This window comes from Python bivittatus, unplaced genomic scaffold (assembly GCF_059951505.1).
Source record: "Python bivittatus isolate LINGU-HERP-01145 unplaced genomic scaffold, Pbiv_v1 ctg000980_np1212, whole genome shotgun sequence".
NCBI lineage: Eukaryota > Metazoa > Chordata > Lepidosauria > Squamata > Pythonidae > Python > Python bivittatus.
This window is the reverse complement of record NW_028277125.1, coordinates 50,227,472-50,249,205: the sequence shown is the minus strand read 5'-3', so window position 1 is coordinate 50,249,205 and position 21,734 is coordinate 50,227,472. Positions and strand designations below refer to the sequence as shown.

The following is a 21,734-nucleotide window of genomic DNA, read 5'->3' as shown; positions in this document are numbered from 1 at the left end:
GCAATCTTGCCAATTATAATGAAGGTATAAGCCAGGTTTGGGTTGTTATCTGGGTCACAGAAATCCAAGTAACCACTAAATGACAACAAAGAGAGAACAATCCATTCTTTGCTGGCATCTAGCAGTTGCCAAGGTCTTTGCAATTCACATTCCACAACTGTACACTACTCTAGCCACAAAATGGTTCAGTGTGTTAGCAAAACAGGCAGAAAGCCTTCAAGACGTTATCCAGGACATTTACTCACTGAGCTTCCATGGCATTGTAAGAAAAATAAAGTAATCCAAAAACCATAGGTTTAGGTAAATGCCAATGGCTGAGAGTAATTTGAAAAAAATCAAAAGAAGAGAGAAACGGTTTTTAGACCAGCCTAATAAGACGTAAACACACTCAGTGAGGTGGCTATTGAGTGGCTGACTATCAAATGTAAAGGAATAGTTGACTTTTCCCTTCCCCTTCTTTGGTGAGGTTCATTTTCTTCCCTATGTGCTGCTATGAACTGCTCTGCTCTGACTGCTGTACATCTTAGGCTACATGTTGGCAGGTGAGTGAAAAGAAGGGATGGAAATCAACTGATCAACTGCCAGGCAAGCAGAAGATGTTAGCTAAGAGATAAAAGTAAATGCTAAAATGAAAGTAAGTGGTTGTATCAATGGTGTGATTTGCACGACATTATCTAAGGTAAAAAGCTTGCTTAATAGGGCTACAAATAACTGTCATGTGGTCATCCTCTTCCTCTTGTATCCTGGAAATTGTGCCACAGGAATCCATAATATTGTTGGCAGGAACTGGAATTTGACACCAATGACCAATGTTGGGAGATTGTATAAAGAAAGGATTTGTCAGTAAGGGAAAAGGAAATGTCCCAGAAAGTACCTCAGCAAAGTTTGGTGGGTTGCAATCAGAAGCAGTACTTTTTCAACTGTGGTGTCTTATCTCTAGAGAGTCTGCACCTAAATCTTTTGCCATCTATGTTTAATAAATGAAAAAAATGTGCTTATATATATTCTATCTTATTTAAATGGTATTTGAATGCCATTCCCAAATTGTTTTATCTGTTCAGATTTGTTATGATTGTGGATGTGATTTTATTATTGTTCAGGTAGAGTTGAATTAGCCATAATTGGAATGACTGACTGAGAGGCAAAGCATATATATTTAAATATATACATGTATCCACTTTCTTAATAGATATAAATTTAACTTACTGAAACAATGAATACCACATGTAAGGCAAAGCTTCAGAAATATTAGCGCAATCTGGTGTTCCCCAGATTTCTTAAGACTATGGAAGAAATCATGTGCTACTTGGGGATAACATGTTGGGAAAACAAGCTTATGTGAATTATGGGAGTTCTGATCCAATATATCTGGAAGACACTATATTGGAATGTCCTCCAGAGAACTCTACCTTGCCAATTTAGTGCAACAGATAGAAGTTCAGAAGGGACAGCATGGGAGATAGCAAGAAGAAATGCATCTCCATTTAAATCTCTGCCCGCAGAACGCATTAGGAGGAGACGTGGGCAGGTTCATACAATCTGCCAAATCATGGTTTAGTCATGCTTTGTTGATCAAGCCATAGTGGCTAGTAATACACAAAGCTATAAGCTCTGATTTTAAAAACTACCAAGGCTACGTTCGCACAACGCGCACGGCTGAAATGTAGCATTTGATTTGCGTCCTCCGAATCAAAATGTAGCTTTTGATCTGCGTCCTCCGAATTCCAGCTGCTAATCCGGGACTCGCTCGCTTTGCTTTCAATTTGAATACCTCACTCCGCAGCTTTCTTAAAGGAAAGGGCAAAGAACGGGCTCAGCTCTGCAGGAGATGCGAACGACGCGGACTGGCACCTGCGGACCCGCTCGTTCTGCCGGAGGAGGCAGCCCGCTCGGGGAGAGCATGAATGGGAGCAATGATGACGTCCCTCGCCGAGCAAGCGAAGTCGGTGCGCTGGGCTCATCGCTCCGCCCTCCCCTGTTCACGAGGTCCGAGACGTCAGTTGTGCATGGCAGTTTCCGGAACCGCTGACATGAGAGCCCCCTTCCTGCAAAGTATCAGGTGAGAAATTCAGAGGCTGAGGTGTGAGCGATGCTGTTTTCACAAACGGGATGGGATGCGTACGTGAGGCTGGCGAAGAAGGGGATCCTCGGGTTCCCGGGAGCGCGGGGATGCGGCTCGAGCAATGATAAATCAGATGGAGTGCAGGGACTCTATAAACGAAGCTTATTTGGTGCGACTGGAATGGAATATCTCAGATTTCAGGAATTCACAGAAAATCGAAAGTGTTTTAATCGTTTGAGGCTTCAGATAAATGGTGGTGTTTAAATTTCTTCCACGACATCCAGGAACACATATGCATGAATAGCCTTCTCTAATTCTATGTATATTCATTCAGAAGTAAATCTCGGAAACTTCAAAGGGGCCTTTGCCTGCTGAAATAACACTTTTGATTGAATGTGGAAAATTGAATTTCCCAAGTACTCCCAACTTTGCTGGGCAGCTTCAGTTATTAGAAAAAGCTTCCTTTGAATGCAGCAATTCAAAGATGTGTTGCAGGAGAGAACAATGGGTTTGTTTGTTTTTTTAAATGCTGGTTCCATATTTTGCATTGAAACATAAATGGTTTTGGCTTAGTTGAAAGCATGAACCTAGCCATTGTTATTTGCACAACTTGGGTTGTGGTAGGGGCCCACAGTACTTTCTAGGCAGAAGGCAACACTTGGATTTCAAGTTGTGTTCCAGGAGGCTCATCCCATAACCATCTGCAGGTGATAGTTTGTCAGAATGATAACACATGCCCAGTGACGTCATGGTCCAAATCTGCCATTTTGTCCTTGCATCTTGACATCTGATGCAACTAGGTAAATTGTATTTTTTGCATCATTGGAACACATGTTTTATTACTCTCCCCCACTTTTTTTTTGTTCATGCAAAAAGGTGAAGCCAAGATAAGTGGGTAGAAGAAACATACTTATGACTTAATTCAAATTTAATTTGAATCAGACCAGTTAGATGTGATAAATATAATTATTCATATATCTAATCAGTTTCCCTTTCAGTCACATTGGTTTGCAGGTTGGGATCATATATGAATCAATGTATCCTACAAGTTTGATAAACCATAACCTAACACAATGAGTGAACCCAGTACAGTGGTACCTTGGTTCACAAACGCTTCTGTTCATGAACAATTCAGTTCAAGAATAACTCCGGTTGCAAAATTTTGCCTCCATTCGCGAACTCCGCATCGGGTGAGGAACAGGATCCGCGGCCATTTTCCCTCCCGTGACACGTGGTCGCGGCTTCCTGTAGGGAGGGGGACTCTCCCTCCAAGCAATAAACGCCTCCCCACCTGCCTTCCTGTCCTCCACGCCAGAAGTCGCGTCGAGTAAGGTTAGCTTTCTCTCTCTTCGTACTGTACTTTGTGTCATATTTTTGCGGTTTAAAAAAAAAACAAACCATATGGTTCAGAACGGATTAACCGTAATTACATTGAACCTTATGGGGAAATTTGATTCGGGACGCGATCAAAAATTGGGTCACGACCAAATTCGGAGGGGTCAGAACAGATTAACTGTATTTACATTGAACCTTATGGGAAAATTTGATTCGGTTCACGACCAATTTGGTTCGCGACCAGAGTCGCGGAACGAATTAAGTTCGTGAACCGAGGTACCACTGTATATGGGAAAATACAGAGGGAGTACAAATCAAAGACAATATCTTGATTCTCCATAGCTTTGAGGCAGGGTGATTGTACAATAAAAGTGTTCTCTGAAGCAGCCTTAGAAGTTTGTGGTAGAATCAGAGTTAAATATGAGATGTTCTTGAACCGCTACTGATTTCTTAGGAAAGTGAACTCACTATTAAACACGATTAACAGATAAAAGTACCAAATATCTTGGTACCAATACTACCAAGACTATTTTGGAAAAAAACTAAAAAGTTTAGTTTTTAGTAAAAGATTTCATGCATGTATTAATAATATTAATAATAAGAATAATAATAGTCACACAGTCAGCGAGATGTTTAGACTGGTTTTGGCATTTTTATCCACCTATCGAGTCCTTCCCAAGGGCCTGGGATAGGCAGACATTGTTGTTTGATGATGCTAAAGGTATCATCGCAGGATATAAGCTGTTCCAAGTAAACCTGCTTTTTGCAATTGATTGATGGTGATTTTGTCAATGCTGATGGTATTCAAGTGGTGCTTCAGAAGTTTTGGGATTGCACCTAAGATGATGATGATGACTTTTATCCCACCTTTTTTATGTAGATATAAGTCAAGGTGGAAAACATACCTATTATTATTATGATTATTATGATTATGATTATTTAAATTTATTGGCTGCCCAACTCTAGTGGGCTCTGGGCGGCATACCAAACTAGAAAAAACATTAAAAAAAAAAAGCTAAAAACTCTAAATCAGACAGATAGCCCAGACTAAAATAATATAATAAACAACAAAATCAGCAAATGCTGATGGTATTCAAGTGGTGCTTCAGACGTTTTGGGAACTTCTGAACAACAATTCAGGAGCCTTAAATACTAAACATCACACCACAACCCTGTGAGGTGGGTTGGGCTGAAAAGAGTGACTAGCCTAAAGTCACCCATGCAGCTTTTAAGCCTAAGGGAGGCCTAGAACTCACCGCCGCCTCCTTCCTAGGCCACCACCTGAAACTAAACAACTAAAAAACAATCTGTTTTAGCATTAATTAAAATTTCTTTTCCTCCACCCCAAACCCAAAACAAGTAAATAAACATGACCCCTCATGTGATTTACTTTAAATCCATACTTTTAAATTTCAACTCTCAACATACTTTTCATAGCAGAGAAATCAGAAACTTGTACAATTTTAATGACTAGTTATCTAATGTAAACCCTTAACTCTCCAGTGTTAAATTTAAATGATGAGCACCCTAAGAATAAGCTATTTGAAACACAGAGGACGGGGCTGTTCGTTGGTTTTAATTGTGCTACAGAAAAGACTTAATGGCAGATCCTGCTAAAGTACAGTCTTTGTTTCTCTCATTTCATTATTCATTTTCATTAGGAAAATTTGAAGACAAAACAATCCAAGATTCAATGACATTAGTTTCTAAAGTAAAGCCTTAAAATAGTTCTCTTGTTTTGTCTCTTTTACCTTTCAAGTGTTAGTTTTTAGAAATTAATTTGCAAATCAAAGAGAACAGGTGCTGGAAAACTAGTAATATTGTCATTACTTATGATTTAATTGAACGTATGATCCTGTTGTCTTGGTCTAATTATATTTTATATACTGCTTTGATTAGTTTTAATAGAAAAGCAGTGTGGAAATTATATTCAATTAAGTAAAACTGACGTGGCATGGTAGTTGAGATGCTAGATTACGACACCTTCCATGCAAAAAGGTGCAGTTATCTGGATTTGGTGTTGCTGTCTTCTGTCCCCATGACACTGCCTATCTTGGGGAAATCTTCAGCTGCCAAGCTGCTTATCTTCTGCTCGGGTGCTGCCTCAATATCCATTATTGCAGCATTTCCTCTGAAGTTGCAGGGCCACTGGTTTCCATTGGTGGGAACTCCTCTTCTAGCTCCTGAGATTTGCCTCTTCCCTCCTTCCTCCTCAAAACAAGGTGCCATTGCACTTCACCACTATAACTTTTTCCTTCAGGAGCAGTTGGAGTGGTTTGCTTTTGCTTCACTGTGAAAACACTTTCCTTCACTGCAAAAACTAGCACAGCAAGGAAAAGATGAAAACAGGGATGACATGAGGTAGTGGCTGAAATTACAAGTTTCCTCTCCTCCCTTTGGCCTACTGAGTGGCCTTTCTATCTTCTTCTTCCTCATTTTTCCTATTCCAAGGAGCAGCAGTGAGGACACTCACAAAGAAGTATGAAATTACTGTGTAGGAAGTGCTCAAATTAAGGCAACTTCCTGGAGAGTACAAGTATTGAGTGGTAAGTTATGCCAAGTTCTTTGAGGGGGTGATGGAGTAAATAAAGCAAGGAATGTATTATAGGGGGGAAAAGGAATCAGTTCCTTGCTCATGTAGTTGCAGTAGTCTATGGGAGGCATGGGTTTGAATGGAACCCTGAAAAAAATATTCCTTTTTTGGAATTCTTCCTCCTGGTAGCATTTCAAGGGATCAATGACTTTTACTTGTTCCTGGAACAAAAGTTAATGAATAAGTAATTTTTGTTATCTTTTTTTCTTCCGAATAGCTCACAATATCTTCCTATAAAATACACATTGTTCTCCTTGCACATTTGTTTTCTTTTTTCCTATATGAGTTTTAAGCTATAGGAATGCTACCCTTCTGATTTGTTGGTTGGGAATTGTGGCACTTGGTCCAAGTTGGAGAAGGCTGGTCTATATGCCTATAGCCTCATTCTGTTTTTTTCAGGAAACTGAGTGTAACACATGTGATTGTTATGTTCTGAACAATCCAGTCCTGTGAAATATGTTAAGAGTTTGACACGGACTTGGGCTTTCTGGCTGAATAATCTAGATTGCAATCCAGCCTACCCCCCCCTGCAATGTCACACTGCCTTCTCTTCTGCTATTGTGAACTAGTACAGTCTATTTTTGCAACAGTCATTATCTGCAATTATCCATTATGAGAAGAAAGAGGTTATTGTGGCCAAAGTCTCCTTACCTTTGAAATTTTGCCCTTTGCTTTGTCAGGCATTGCTGAGTTAATGAAGAGCAAGAACAGAACGGAGGAGTGATTTCACTATCCAAGGCTGGGAAATTTGGGCTTCGGAGGGATAACCACCTGGAACAGGTAAAATGTGGGCAATATAGGGAAGATGATGTTGAATAATGCTTGAGAAAGTTTATTTTATAGTGATACAAATACTTAATTTCGGTTTTGTTTGGCTTTAGAATACCCCTTGTGCTATTGCTTGTTACTTTAATATCAAACTTACTGCCTGATTGTAATCAGTATGGTATGAAATGAGGGAAGTGAGCTGTATGCTTCAGAACACAGAAATTTGGTCTAATGACCCACCAAAAAGAAGTGGAAAAGAGGAAAAAGGACAGCCCTTTTGCTAGGAGTTGAATAGTGTTATAGCAGAGGCCTTGGAGATACATAATTTGAAGTTAATGTGTTCCTCTCAAGATGCGGAATGGGTAGTAGGCACATGATATAAAAGAAAGGAGACCAATGGGTCAGTCAGTCAGTCAGTCAGTCCGTCTGTCCTTCCTTCCTTCCTAAAATGGTATCTAACCATCTGTGAGAAAAGTTTGCTTGTTTCATTTGGCAGAAAAATGGGAGAATGTCTTATAAGCCCTAAAGAACATGGAACAGAGATAGAAGTCCAAAGGTATAATTTTTAAACAAGTAAAATAAAATGATATCTTTGTAGCCATTATTTAGTCTTTATGTAAATAGGTATTTGAATGTGGAGTGTTGACTTAGTCATAAAGTATGGTTCTAAAACAGACTAATGTGAGATAAAAGAATATATAATTAGTGGTTCATCTGGTTAGAATATAGTAGGTACTTGAATGATACTGAAATATCACTCTTACACCCAGCTTATTTGCTGTCATGTATTTCACAATTCTCCTAAATTAAAATAATTGTTCTGGAGAATGGGAGCACCCTTAGATTCTTCATCTCAGCAGAAGACTAGTACCTCAATTTTGAAACTGTATTTCAGTCATCTTTATTGTCAGTGAGCTATGCTGTTGTCAAAGCTTGGTTAGTAGATGCCATGTTTCAGATTGATTTTTGCCTGCTAGAGGCAGTTTCTGCTTCATTAGTGGATCAATGGCCATGGTACATATTAGAGCGGGGACTTGCAGGCAAATTAATCAGCAGTGGAATTTCTGTCAAACAGCAGTGCTTCAGTTGATCTAATGCTTGTTGAGGCACCATGACTTGTGTAGGGATAATAAATAAGAATCCTGTAAGGAAATGCAGGAAAAAAAGTTTTAATAGTTCTGCCAGGGAGGTTAGAAAACTGACCAATGCTAAGTCAGCTTTTTCTACCTTGTTTCATCAGATCTGTTGAGATGATATTCCCATGTGGCTGGAGATTCTGGGAGTTGAAGTTCCAATACATTTGGGGAACACCAGCTAATGGAAGATGTTGTTAGATGATAATTTTCTTCTAAATGGTCTGAAGAAGAATGGTTGCTGTGGCACAGTTTCTTCTTTTGCAATATTAGAGTAACACCCTGCCACCCTCTCCAAACCCATTTTAGCACAGCATAATTTTCCAAGGGACAGAAATGTCCCCTTAGAAATATAATTATCTTGATTAGGTAGAAAATTCTTGAATTAGGAAAAAAAATGCTTTCTAGTTACTGTATCATGGTAAATGAAACACAATGACTTTTCAGAAGTTTATTCAGGGACAATTTGTGTGTGAGTAGTTTGTTGTACATGTTAGATTTCCCTTTCTTCTGCTTTCTGAAGGAATATCTACCATCTGCCAAATTAATCATGCAGGTACAACCCTGGCTAATCTGAAAATATGTCAGTAGTACTTTTTATAGCAAACATTCCATCTGATGGTCCAGTGAGATCTATATTATTTAGGCAATGGAGTCATTTGAGAATGCACAGCTTATGTTAGAGCCTCCAGATTTATAATTATGAGCTAGAATTGTGTGAGGACGAACCAGAACATTAACCAAGCTAGTCTTATAAGGAGCAATTTTTGAGCATTGATCTTCAGTTGATGGCTGAGAATACATTGCACCTTGCTCCTGTATGCCACACAGCTATATGGTGAAAAAAATGATGGTCACAAAAGGCTTGTTTGAACAAAAAGTGTACCTGATCCCTGAAAAGTCTGGGGGGGGGGGACTTTAAAAGAGCTAGATCTTAACTCTGTTTTGTCTGTGAGAAAATGAAGGGGGCAAAGAATAATAATGCTTCATTGTTTTTCTGTTTTGTGTTCTTTGTCTGTGGTTAGGCCTTAAATTTTTAGATGGGGTTGTTGAAAATAGTTTATTACAGGACTTTGTAACATAAAGTGTGAAGTAGAATTATCAGGTAGGATGTTAGGTGCATATAACATAGAACGTATCATTTCAGTGCTGCACATGAATGGCATACTGCTGTGTGGAGCTCTGTTCCAGAATAATGGACATAGGATAGATATATAAAGAAAATGTTCATGTTCCAGATTTGAGCTGCTGAACAACTCCAGAAGTAGTGTATGCCATTAGAGCCAATAACCTTTTGAGGTAGATCAGTATAAGAAATCAGACTAAGAAACTACCCTAAGGTTACATGCTAAATTTTGTGCCTGAATGAAATTTAAACTTGAGTCTCCTCAGTCCTAGTTCAACACATTAACTACTGATCTATGCTTTCTTCAATTTGGAAGGGATTGTGGAATATAATATGGCTAATGTTGCTAGATTCGAACTTTCAGAACAAACAAGTATTTATCCCCACCTTGGAAAACAATCCTTGAGCAATCCTGGCTTGTACAGCCTCCTGTTTATTCCTGGCAAGGAAATGTAATAACGTAGAAGAGGTGATGGCTCCCAGAACATTCTCTATGACTGAGAACAGCAGCAGCTTGTGAATTATTTCCTTCCTGTTCTGTGTCCTTGCCCTTCTCTCATGTCTCAAAGCATCTGTTGCTTTTTAATTCCAAATGTTTCCTTTACATACAGCTTATTCCAGTCTACCCTCTATCAGCTACCCACTGCCAAATAATTCAAAATTATTAACGTAAGATCTGTGAGAGCTTATCAAGGAAGTAATTGTGCAACCAGCCTAAAGCACTTAGGCCCATGATGAACTACACCAGCCTTTCTGTGACTGGGCACTCTGCGAAAGATGTGCTAAATCTAAAATTCAAAGAATTGTACTGATTGGAGAAGGCTGATCTTCAGTGAATCAAGATTATGGCCTTTTCTATTGTGCCCTAAAAATATAGAATGTGTTTCCAAGAGTTCTCTTTCTCTCTTTCTTGTCTGCTAGTCTTTTCCTAGAGAGCCAGTTGGGTGTAGTGGTTGAGGCATCAGTCTAGAAACCAGAAGACTGTGAGTTCTAGTCCCACCTTAGGCACGAAGCCAGATGAGTGACTTTGAGCCAGTCACACTCTCTCAGCCCTAGGAAGAAGGCAATGACAAATCACGTCTGAAACCTTGCCAAGAAAACTGCAGGGACTTGTCCAGTCACCAGGAGTCAAGACTGACTCAAAGGCACGCATATACATAAAGACTTTTCAAAGGCAAGTCAATACCACAACGAGTGGTAATTCCATAGGCTGCCATTCCAGTATATCTGCACTGTGCAAGGTTGGGAAAGGCTATAAAAGATAAACAATTTCACTTGAAAAATTCTACTTGAGAATTCTGGAAGTATTTTCTAGAATTTTGATTTTTCAGTACAAAAGCAACAAGGCTTTTAACTTGTTTTTCTGGTAGGACCATGCTTCCGAAAATAACTACAGAACTGCTTAAGCAGCTTCGGCAGGTGATGAAAAATTCCAGATACGTTCATGAACCCATCCAAGCCTACATTGTGCCCTCGGGAGATGCTCATCAGGTATTGAATTGTCTTCTGCTTGGGAAATGCCATTCAGAAAAAAACACTAAAGCTCAATTCAGACAATACAAAAAAGTGTAACTTTCACCAAACAGACTGCAGTGAACAGCCATTCCCAATTGTAATTTGTGCTGTGGTTTCAGTGAAATGATCAGTGATCATTAACAAGGTACAATTGCAGTGAGGTAGCCTTTTTATATAGGACTGTACATTTGAAGCTTCCATGCAATCCCAAATGTAACATGATTGGTGTTCAAGCTCACAAAGGCTTCCTCATTGCAGACAATTACACCGTACTTGTAGATAAACAATTCTTCCTTGTAAAGCACAGCACAATAAGCTGGATCAGGGCCATGGTTACCATGGTAGCCATGAACTCTGAGGCCACTCCAGACCCCTTGTCAAGGGAAGGCAAGTTAAGGTCCCCCAGCACCACCAGCCTAGGGAACTCCACATCTTAATTATTGTTAGTAGAAATAACTTTCCCTAAATGGTATGAAATATGTTTCAAATAATCATAGTTAGGATTAATCACCATATAGGGATCAGCTGTAATACTAAATGGTTAACTGACACTGGAAGAGAAAGGGAAGGTTGGAGACAGATCTAAGATAATCCAGTGGAAGAATTGTATTTGTTGTTATTGAACTATATTCTTAATGATACAAAGACATCTGATGAGGAATATGCCAAGATCTTTGCCTGTGTGTTTGTTTCAAGACTGAAAGAATAATAGTAGGAAAGCAAAGTTAATCTATGTGTATTTTGTATTACATTTGGTCTCTGATCATCCTTAGCTTCGCTTTTTATTTTTACCTTCCTCAGAGTGAATACATTGCACCTTGTGACTGCCGAAGGGAGTTCATTTGTGGGTTTAATGGCTCAGCAGGTAAATTTCTAGAATTGTGTTCAGTCTATTAAAGTTGGCAGTTCTTAAGCTTTCAATGCCAAATCTCTCTTCATATGAATGGGGCCCAAAATGGGAACCTCTGTGTCTCTCACTAAGTTATAGAGACAAGCTAAACTGTTGTATATTTCTTTTCTTTTGAACATCCTTTCCTTTTTGTCTGTTTTTAAATGTAGATGAACTTTGTTCAGATAGACACCTGTAAAATATGGTCCCCAAGATATCACTTAGCATTAAAAAAATCCCAGATGTTTTGTATTTCTTTTTGGGTTAGTTTCAATTTTGACTAAAGCTGGGAAATGAAAAGTTTGCATACTCTCTGCATAAGCTGTTCTATACATAAAATGTTATTTATGCTGCCACTGGTATTCATTGAGCCATTGTCATATATGTATGTGTGGAGTGATATAGATACATCAGATGCATTAAGTGAGCATTCTAGTCATCTGTTTTTAACATTTGGCAATCCCATGTGAACACTGGGAAAAAATGTTAAGTTGCATATCAAAAGTGATAGTTTCTTTTTGTTATTTTTCTTTTATTTTTTTCATCCAAATAACACCAATGAAAGACATGTAGGGAACAGTATGAAATATCAGTATGGATGGTCATAGAGAGCTACCCATAAAGCTTGACTATTTAAACTACTTTCAGAGACTTTGATGTTCTATTAATCCCATATTCAGTGATTAAAGTAAATAGAGAACTTTCTTGGGTACCACATGTCAGCTTCCTCCTTGAAGGATATGACAATATCTTAAAGCTTTTCAACATTTTTTCTTTTATGGACTACAGATAATGGGTAATCTGTTGAGGCCACATGCCAATGGTGGACAAGGACAAGGTGAAAGATGGGGAGTTGTTCATTCACTTCTGACTCTTCATAATGTACATAATTTCAGTAGGATGGTCTGTAGGACCACCCATTTTCTTTATTTCTGCCCACCCACCTCCATTTCTTTTCTTTTTTTTTCCTGTTCCTGACACTAAACAGATTGTCAGAGAAGGGACAGATCACACTTTCTAAAGGTTTGAATTGCTTGCTTTCAGGGTGTTGGATCCAAGTAGGCCAGATGACATAAGGGGACTGACTATCATTTTTAGGCCTGCAAATTGTGCACCCATTGCATATCTAGATATATTACACTCAAATCTTCTTAGCAACATTCATATGCGTTCCCAACAATTCTGTTTTCTTTTTTCTTATGTTCAAGTAAAACCCTATGGGATTACTTCTAAATAAGTGTGAATGAGATTGTAGCCTTATACATTAATGCAATTTTGTCCATGTCTATCCAGAAAGGGGTTGCATTCAGGTAAGTACACATCAGACTGCAGCCGTAAACATAGTTGGAGACACCCCCTTCCCTTCCCTTCCCTTCCCTTCCCTTCCCTTCCCTTCCCTTCCCTTCCCTTCCCTTCCCTTCCCTTCCCTTCCCTTCCCTTCCCTTCCCTTCCCTTCCCTTCCCTTCCCTTCCCTCCCCTCCCCTCCCCTCCCCTCCCCTCCCCCCGCTTCTCTCTTGTGTATATTGGGGAGGAGAAATTATAACAGTGTTGATAAACATTTGTATGTATGTATACAAGAGAGAGAAACAGTGATTAACTCATTTCTGAAGAACTGTTTGGTCTTGCAGTTTACATGCTGGGCGGAAAAAGTTTTGAAAGGTTTGAATTGTTGCTTCCCCTTTCAGCATGCACACCAGCTGGACTGGTGATGTAATACCAGGGCAGTAATGAGCTTTTTCTGACCCTTAGATGACCCTCCAATAAAACAAAAATCCTGTTAGCTATTTCATAGAGCAATTGCAGCTTTCCTTTCTCTGTCCAAGGCCAATGAAAATAGGATGCTTGTACTCAGGGATTTGCAGTAAACAATATCAGTTAGCCAAGGCTGGTCTCCCTAAAGAACATTTTTTGCATCTGAAATTACTGGGCACTGAACATTAATGGTGTGTGTGCGTGTGTGTGTGTGTGTGAGAGAGAGAGAGAGAGACTCTTGCATAAGAACAGCATGTTCCGTTTAGCAACATTTCCTGTGGCTTCAAGCATTGCACTGTAGTCTTAAGATCTAGGTTTAGTTTCAAGCTGAGCCACTGATTAACATGCAGTGCTAACATTGTCAAGTCACCTTTTGTATGGCTTCCTGTTTGCCTGCTAAGCAAAATAAGGTTAGCCAATTAACAAGTCAGATATATATAGCTCTGGTGGCCCTCTAATTAGAAGGAATCAAATCATCCAGTGAATTCCCATCCTTTAATCATAGATCACAGTGCCTATCATAATGCCCTGACTGGCATTTTCCCTTACTTTGCTGAAGTGCCTTTTTTAATGGTTTGATCTTCAGCGACCATTCAGATACTTTTAATCATCTTTTGTTTCCAGTCTTTTCTGCTGCCTTGGCACAAAGAACTTTGTCTTACAGGATCAGCATTTTTTTTTCATATATTCAATATTACATTGATTTAGAGGGAAATGATTTCAATTATTTCCATTTTAATACTGCAAGACACATTCATGGTAGGAGTTTCAAACTTTGAAGTCATCAGTGGCTTGGCCTAGTAGGCAAGAAGTAGCTTCCTTCTTTTTAGTTTTTTTTTCAGCAAGAACTCCAGAACTCTGTGCTTGAGATGTTTTAGAACAAACTGTTTTCCATCTGATTATATTTTATTTTCTGGAATTTATTAAGAGAGAACAATGACTGTTGATGTGTCTGTAGTTCTAATTCAGCTATCTTCTCTGCTTTCTGACAGGAACTGCCATTATAACAGAGCAAGATGCAGCCATGTGGACAGATGGACGCTACTTCCTTCAGGCAACCCAACAAATGGATTCCAATTGGACACTTATGAAGATGGGTGTGTGCAAACCCAAACCAGGGTTTATTTCACGTTACCCAGAAAATTATTTTAGTGTCCAACCTGAAGCTTCAATGTAGTATGAGAAAAAGGGGAAATTATTAAACATAAGAACAAATTCTGTTTAATTCATATACTTTATATAAGTGAAATTACACAACATTCAGCTTTTAACCTGGTTCTACCTACTGTTTGGAAAGTTATCTCCTGGCATGCTACAAGACCAGTGGAGGCACTCAGTCTGATAAATGTCATACATACCTGCTTTATTTGAACCAGTACTTTACATTATATAAACTAAATTCTTCAGTTAAAGAGTTATATCTGTTATTAGTTGACGCATTCTAACTCTTGGTTTTGCCATGCTAAGTGGCCTGCAGGCAGAAATCAGAATATAAATAAAATTAATATTCATCATAACAATATTTTAAAGAGGATGTTGACACTGCTGCTTCATGTGGATGTTACAGAAATAGGGCTTGCTGTTTTACTTTCCCAGGATGCTTCTGTCTATCCAAGAGAATGCAGTGATTTCCGTGTGGGAAGCAAGGCTATTATCCTATCCAGTTCATCTTGCTTTCAAGGTCTCTGTGCTAGCCTTGCTTTGAAGTTTGCAATCTTGTCTTTTGTGGTTTTCTCCTTTCAGGGCTGAAAGACACTCCTGCTCAGGAGGACTGGCTTGTGAGTGTACTTCCCCAAGGTTCCAGAGTTGGTGTGGATCCTTCTATTATTCCTGCTGGTGAGTTTGTCCCAATGCTTTCATCCTAGTGTAAAGGGTTAAATTTTTCCATCTTGCCCGAATCCACTGTTCACCTTCAGGGGGACCCCAATCAACTTTGTTCTGTGTGCAATCAGTGGGGTATAAAGCATGGCTAACTTTTCCCATTGCTTTTGATTGACCCATAGCTGAGCACATTTATCTGGCAGGAAATCCCACTGAATTGACTGGAACTTATTTCTGAGTAGGTCTGTATCTGGACTATCCTTCTTGAAGTATCCAGAAACCTTAATTAAAACCGTCAAATTCCTTAGCTTTAAAATATAATTATGCAATAGAAATTACTATGAATATTTAGCTGAATTTGCTTATGTTTTTTTTTTAATTTATTCATAGGCTTGCAATATTTTAAAATATTGGGATTCTCCCCATGTAATTTGTTGTTTAAGGGTATAAGGAGATTGACAGAAACAAATAAAACAAGATATTTGGGTGCATATAACCTGCTGTTAGTTAGGATGCAGCAGGTTTGGAACACTGTTAATGAGTGGGGAATTTTTAGCTACCTATCTTGCATTTTGTACACTAGAGAGAAGTGTTATTTAATATGTTCATTATTGCATACATCAGTAATTGCAGTGGAATGAAAAAGATGCTAGAAATCATGGCCCACAGAAATGAACATTTTTTTCAGAAGGCAATAAAATAACCTGGTATAACAGAAGAGTGGGTTTTCAGCTGCCAACAAATCTTACAGATATGTTGGACTTGTTTGTAGTAATCAGTTCTCTCCAAAAACATTGTTTTTACTATTTGTTTCCTTCTAGAATCACACCATGGTTTGTGAATCTTTTACAAAAATTGTCTATTCATCTCCATTTTTTTCCACATGAGATAACAACTATTATTCTTTTAAAACAGGAAGCTAGGAAGTATAATACATCTCTATTCTACTTTCAGCTGTGGAGTCCTTGGTGCTCTCTGAGCTTGGTTGCTTGCTTGCAGATGCTTAATTACCCAACTATGTAACGTCATCAGTGCTACTGAGTGTGGGGTTTTCTCCCTGTTTATATGCAGTAGCTTGCCCTCCCAGTGTTGGTGGGGGTGTGGTTTCAACTTTCAACTATGGGGAATACTGCCTGTCTGTTTTGGGGGGAAGAAGGGGGTTGGGACAATATTTAATTTAAACCATCTTTCTTAACCTAGGTCCTTCCAGATGTTGTAGACTACAAATCCCATCATCATTGAACATGAAGCTGGAACTGATGGGAGTAGAATTTACAACAGCTGGAAGGATGCAGATTGTGGTGAAGGATGAATTTACCTAGCTTTACCTAACTCTAGAACTCAGGAATATATCAGATTGGTTCTCTCTGCATCTTTCAGACCAGTGGAAGAGGATGTCCAAAGTTCTGAAATGTGCTGGGCATGTTCTTGTGCCAATCAAAGATAATTTGATTGATGCCATATGGGCAGATCGGCCACCACGACCTTGCAAGCCTCTGATGACACTAGATCTCAGTTTCACAGGTAAGAAGAACCCAGTTATGTTTGCTGATATAGCATTGAACATGGTTTCCTAATATGATACCCTCCAAATTTTCTGAATTTCTAGCCCACACCTGGCAGGCATCAGGTCAGCGATATTGCTGTGGATGATGAGATGTCAAGCTCTGCAGGCTTCCTGCTTAGTTCTATCTTGCCCAGAGGCACAGGAAATGGGATGAGGCCGCATGAGACTTTGAAGCCATTTTTGTCACTTTAATATTTGCTAATTCATATAAAAATAGTTCAGGCATTGGTCATGAAGTATAGGTAAATGCTCTCCATTTGCAGCAAGAAGTGCTTTGTTGTACATTTGTCCGAATTCCAGTTTGGCTGAGCTCTAATTTCAGTTGTCTGTTGCAGGGATCAGTTGGAAAGAAAAGATTACAGCTCTGCGGGGCAAAATGTCTGAGAGGAAAGCTCTCTGGTTTGTTGTGACAGCTTTGGATGATGTGGCTTGTGAGTACCACTATGGGCCATTCAGCATTATTTTATTGCTATATTGAGTGATTTCTGTGCATCAGTAGTGAAAAGTCCAGTAGTATGTCCAGACAATTACTCCATTGTTTCTTAGACCATGGTTTGCCTACTCACAGCTTGCTGAAAAAAACATAATAGGCTGGACTCATAAAATACAGTGAGCTGTAAAACCAAGATTTATTAATCACATAGCTGACTTCCCATAACATCCTAAGCCCAGATCAGATGAACCACCCTGTGACTTAGTGCAATATGAAAATCCAGTCAGTCAGTAGCAACCCTTTTGAACCAGAGATCAGAGGAATTGGCTGATCAATGGCAATCAACAGTGAAGAGAAGGAGGCTGGTGGTCTCCAGTATTGCCAAGCAGTCAGCTTTAGATGGGTGAAAAAGCCCCAGGTCTTGAAGGTCATGGTTGCTTTCTTGACGCTGCCACTCCTAGGTTTCCAAGAGTCCACTGCATAGAGTTAACCGGATTAGCGGTATGCCTGTCTAAAGTAAGGCCGAGCGAGTTTTCTTGGGCTACGTCTGTGCTCAGGGTTTGGGTGGCCTGCTATGAATTAGGCTCCAGAAAGAAGGCCAGGACAAAACTAAGTATGATGTAATTTGATTCTCATTTTAATTAAATATTATTAGTACGATTACTCCCCAGTTGTGTAGTTAATCATTTCCTGCTTTATCTGCAATTTGGTGACAACTTTTGGAGGCCTCCAGGCCCCACAAGCAAGGGTTAGGGGAGTGCCTGCAGTCTCAGGTATGCCTAATGTGGCCCAATAAAAAGTATGTGGGATTTGAACTGGAGTCTTCCTGTAGAGTGGTAGAGACAATTAATGGCCTTCAGCAAACCCCCCTCATTCAGCTTTGGTCTATGACTTCTTCTTGTCTGAAAGAGGGTGAGCTGGATTTTGACTCCTGGCATATTTTCAGTGAAGGGACAACCTGATTCATGCTTGGTTCTTTGGGCTGCCTCTTCCTACAGGGAAATTAATTCCTGTACAGATAAAGCAATTATTCTATTTATTGCCTGCTCCTATATTGGGAAAAATGCCCTCCGTTATTTAATGGGTTAGTATAAGGGAGAACATTTCAAATTTTTGGTTTGGTTTACATCTGGGAAGTATTAACTCTGCAGGTGGAAATCTTTAATACACCAGGATATACACACACTACTTTTTATCTCTCCATTCAGTCATTACTAACTCTCTCTGGTATCATGGTTATATAGAGAAAGGAAATATGTGAATTGGCATATAAGTGCCACAAATGTACTTTTGAAAAATATTTTAGATATTTTAGCAATTTTTTAAACTTTCTGAACTGTGTAAGTCAAAATGTGTGCCTTCACATAACACTTCCATGCAACATGTTGATTCATTACTTCATAATTTATTATTATGCGCGTAAGCATATTTTTGTAATGCAAATGTAGAGAAACAAAGTTGAGAAAATGTACTTCAGCCAAGTTGGTTTTCTGTGTTAACCACCACAACCTGAAGCACTTTGTAGTCTGGTCTTACAGTGCCATCCTGTGGCAAAAGCTCTGAAAGGGTACAGCTTTGCCCATTTTCCTTTTGTCTGGATCAGGATGTGGTTGGTTGAAAGGTTGGCTGAATGTTATTCGAGGCTATAACACTGGTTTGATTCTCTGTGCCCTTACCATGGCTAGAAGACTGATACTTCAGCATTGGAAAGATAAACGTATGGCCCCATTTATTCAATGGATTGAAGACCTGATTGCACTTGCTACTTACAGGATTGCCTGTAGACGCAGACTTTGTATGGACAAGTATAATGAAATATGGGACTCATTTTTACAAAATACATTAGGTTTAAAAAAAAAATGATAGTCATATAAATGTTTTAGAAATATATAGGTACTTGAATAATATTTGCATTAGATAAGTATATATAGAATTGTAATTGTTTCTGGTATGTCATATTAACAATTTTTTCTTTGTTGTATTTCTTTCACTTTTTTGTTAAAGCACTTTATATGTGGTTTTTTTCTTCTTCTCAATAAAATTTTTAAAAAAGGCTGTAACACTACTTTTTTATTGTGTTATAGGGCTCTTTAATCTTAGAGGATCTGACGTGGAATATAATCCAGTGTTTTTTGCTTATGCTATCATAGGGATAGATACCATCAGGTAAGAAGAACTATAACTTTCTCACTAATTTCACTAACATTTGGCAGTATTTTATTTTATTTACTTTATTTTTTGAAATATACATACAATCTTTCAAAACAAAGTAGTGTTGGTATTGACAAGTATATGTATTTCCAAAATCAGTATTAATGGATGTAACATATGAGGACTTTAAAGCCCGTTAAGCAGTTTTCTTTTATTTTTGAAGCTCTGTGATTATCCTGGGATAATTTATGCTTCATGTTTATATTAGGTGTCATTAATAGTAACAATATCCAGGTCTGCTAGACTTCATCATTCTTTACTCAAACATTGTTTATGTAGAAACGTTGCATTAAAATTAGCACACAACATTATATTGATACTTGCTTTTTAAAAAGCACTTTAGGAAGAGTTGTACAGAATTTTATGTATCAAACTTAGATCTGAATAACAGTTAAACTGTACCCTGGGGTGACTCTAATTTGGATATGCATCCATATTTAATATCTCTTAAAGTTATTTTTGTGAGAGCTCTTGTCCTCAAAGGTAACGTAGTAATTTGTCAATAAATGAATGTATCCAACTATACTGTATTATTAATTCTCTTGAAATGGATTTAGCTTGCATTCTTTGGACCATGATGTAGTTGTCTTAAAGCTGTGGTTGCAGATGACCATGTTGCAGGGTTCCCAAAGCCCCTTGGTTGAATGTTGAATGTCAGAGGAATGAAGGCAGCTCTTTAAGAGAGATCCCTGGGCCTTCCCAAGGACCTTCCATAAATGTAAAGACACAGTTGGGTCATTGTCTCCCCTTTATTAAAGAGGCAGGTTATCCCAGAAATGTCATCTTTGCTTCTTTTCTCACTCCTCTCTTTTAGGTTGTTTATTGATGGCAATCGCTTAGTAGATCCAAGTGTGAGAGAGCATCTGTTTCTGGATTCTGCTCAGGACCCCGAATTGCACGTACAAGTGCTGCCATATGATTCCATCCTAACCGTTCTGAAATCAGTCTGTGAAACTCTGTCTCCGCACGAAAAAGTTTGGCTCAGTGATAAAGCCAGCTATGCCCTGACTCAGGCCATTCCCAAGGTGTGTATGTGCTGTGGAGTCCTTGGGGTTTTCTGAGCATGGTTGTTTTCTTGCAAACGTTTTGTTACCCAGCTAGGTAACGTCTTCAGTGCTAGAATGGAATCGGGTTTGCTGAGCAAACCCCATTCCATTCTAGCACTGAAGACATTATCTAGCTGGGTAACGAAACATTTGCAAGAAAACAGTCAAGCTCAGAGAACCCCAAGGACTCCACAGTTCAGTCCTGAGCTACAGATATTCTCTTCTGTTGGTGTGTACATACTAACAGGCGGTTTCTCCAGATACTTTCTTTTCTGTGTGTCTGCACAAGCCTTCTCTTTAGCTGTTAACTCTGAACCCAAGCTCTCGGAAGCTGCTGTGCTTTCTGGCAGGAGGAAATAGCTAGCTCGCTAAAAGAATTTATTGAAAAAAATGTTGAATTAGAAAAAGACAGGCAGTTGAGATAATCAGCATCTAAATCAGAGAATGAGAGAGAGAGAGAGGTTTTGCTGTGAATAAGGCTGGAGAAATAAACTATTTATTTATTTTACAGTTCTGATATGAAAGCAGCTCAGCAGCCTAAAATTGCATTTGTCTGTTTTTGTGGTCATATCCTACCACTAACTCATGTTCAGTTTGCAATCAGCCTTCCAAAACCCTTTTTACAAGTACTCTTTATCAAGTTCGGTATTCTCTGTGCACTTGATTTCCTAAGTGAATAATTTTGCATTTGTCTCTCTTAAATGTCATTTTCTTATCATCAGCTCATTTCTCTAATCTATGAAGATCATTTGGATTCCCCCCCCCCCATATTAGCTATTTTACCCAACTTCTATCATTTGCAGATAGAATAAGCATCTCCTCCACCTCTTGATCTAAGTCATTAATACAAAAAATGATAATTATGTGACCAAGGCCTGAACCTGTTTTTCCTTAATTCTTATGCTTACAATTAATTAATTAATTTAATTAATGTTCACATTTAACTAGCTTGCTAATCAGAATGTCATGGAGTATTGTGTCAAATGCCTTGCTGAAATTAAAATGCATTATATTTATAGAATTTCCTCAAAAGTTGCCTGATTTAAAAAAAAGAAAAGAAACAAGATAAGATTGATTTGGTAGTTGTTCTTGATAAATCCATGCTAACATCTGGCAAATTACCACATAGTTTTCAAGATGCTTACAAATTAATTTATTTGTGGTATGTTCTAGATTCATAATTCCTTGAATCTTCCTTTCTCCCCTTTTTGAAGATAGGGACATTTGCTCTCCTCTAGTTGTCTGCCAGTTCTCCAGGATTTCTTGCATAAAAATTTGGCCAGAACACCAGCAAGTTCCTTCAGTAGCCTATTATGCAGTTCTTCTGACACTGAAAATTTGAATTATTTTTGAATAAAGAGTTATTCCCTGATCATGTCTCTTAATTTCAAGCATTAATCATGTCCTTTCATTCTGCTTTTTACAATTATCTCTCTCATATGGGAGAAAAATGAACCAAAATAGTTTAATAGTTCCACCCTTT

General features: G+C 38.6%; 1 protein-coding gene across 3 annotated transcripts in view; it reads left to right on the top strand.

The window, feature by feature from the left end:
• The first annotated feature begins 1,786 nt into the window (after positions 1-1,786).
• XPNPEP1 (X-prolyl aminopeptidase 1) overlaps positions 1,787-21,734 on the top strand; it is a 39,219-nt gene continuing 19,271 nt past the window's right edge. Inside the window, exons 1-11 of one of the 3 annotated variants that reach the window (XM_015889953.3) lie at positions 1,787-2,059; positions 5,849-5,943; positions 6,671-6,770; positions 10,388-10,508; positions 11,334-11,397; positions 14,166-14,270; positions 14,917-15,009; positions 16,375-16,518; positions 16,897-16,992; positions 19,079-19,160; positions 20,020-20,230. In XM_015889953.3, coding sequence (XP_015745439.1) covers positions 10,392-10,508; positions 11,334-11,397; positions 14,166-14,270; positions 14,917-15,009; positions 16,375-16,518; positions 16,897-16,992; positions 19,079-19,160; positions 20,020-20,230 — 912 coding nt within the window. In that variant the 5' untranslated portion in view covers positions 1,787-2,059; positions 5,849-5,943; positions 6,671-6,770; positions 10,388-10,391. Of the gene's footprint in view, positions 2,060-5,848; positions 5,944-6,670; positions 6,771-10,015; positions 10,192-10,387; positions 10,509-11,333; positions 11,398-14,165; positions 14,271-14,916; positions 15,010-16,374; positions 16,519-16,896; positions 16,993-19,078; positions 19,161-20,019; positions 20,231-21,734 lie in introns of those variants that run through there. The other 2 variants (XM_007438830.4, XM_088131611.1) reach the window with 2 other exon arrangements.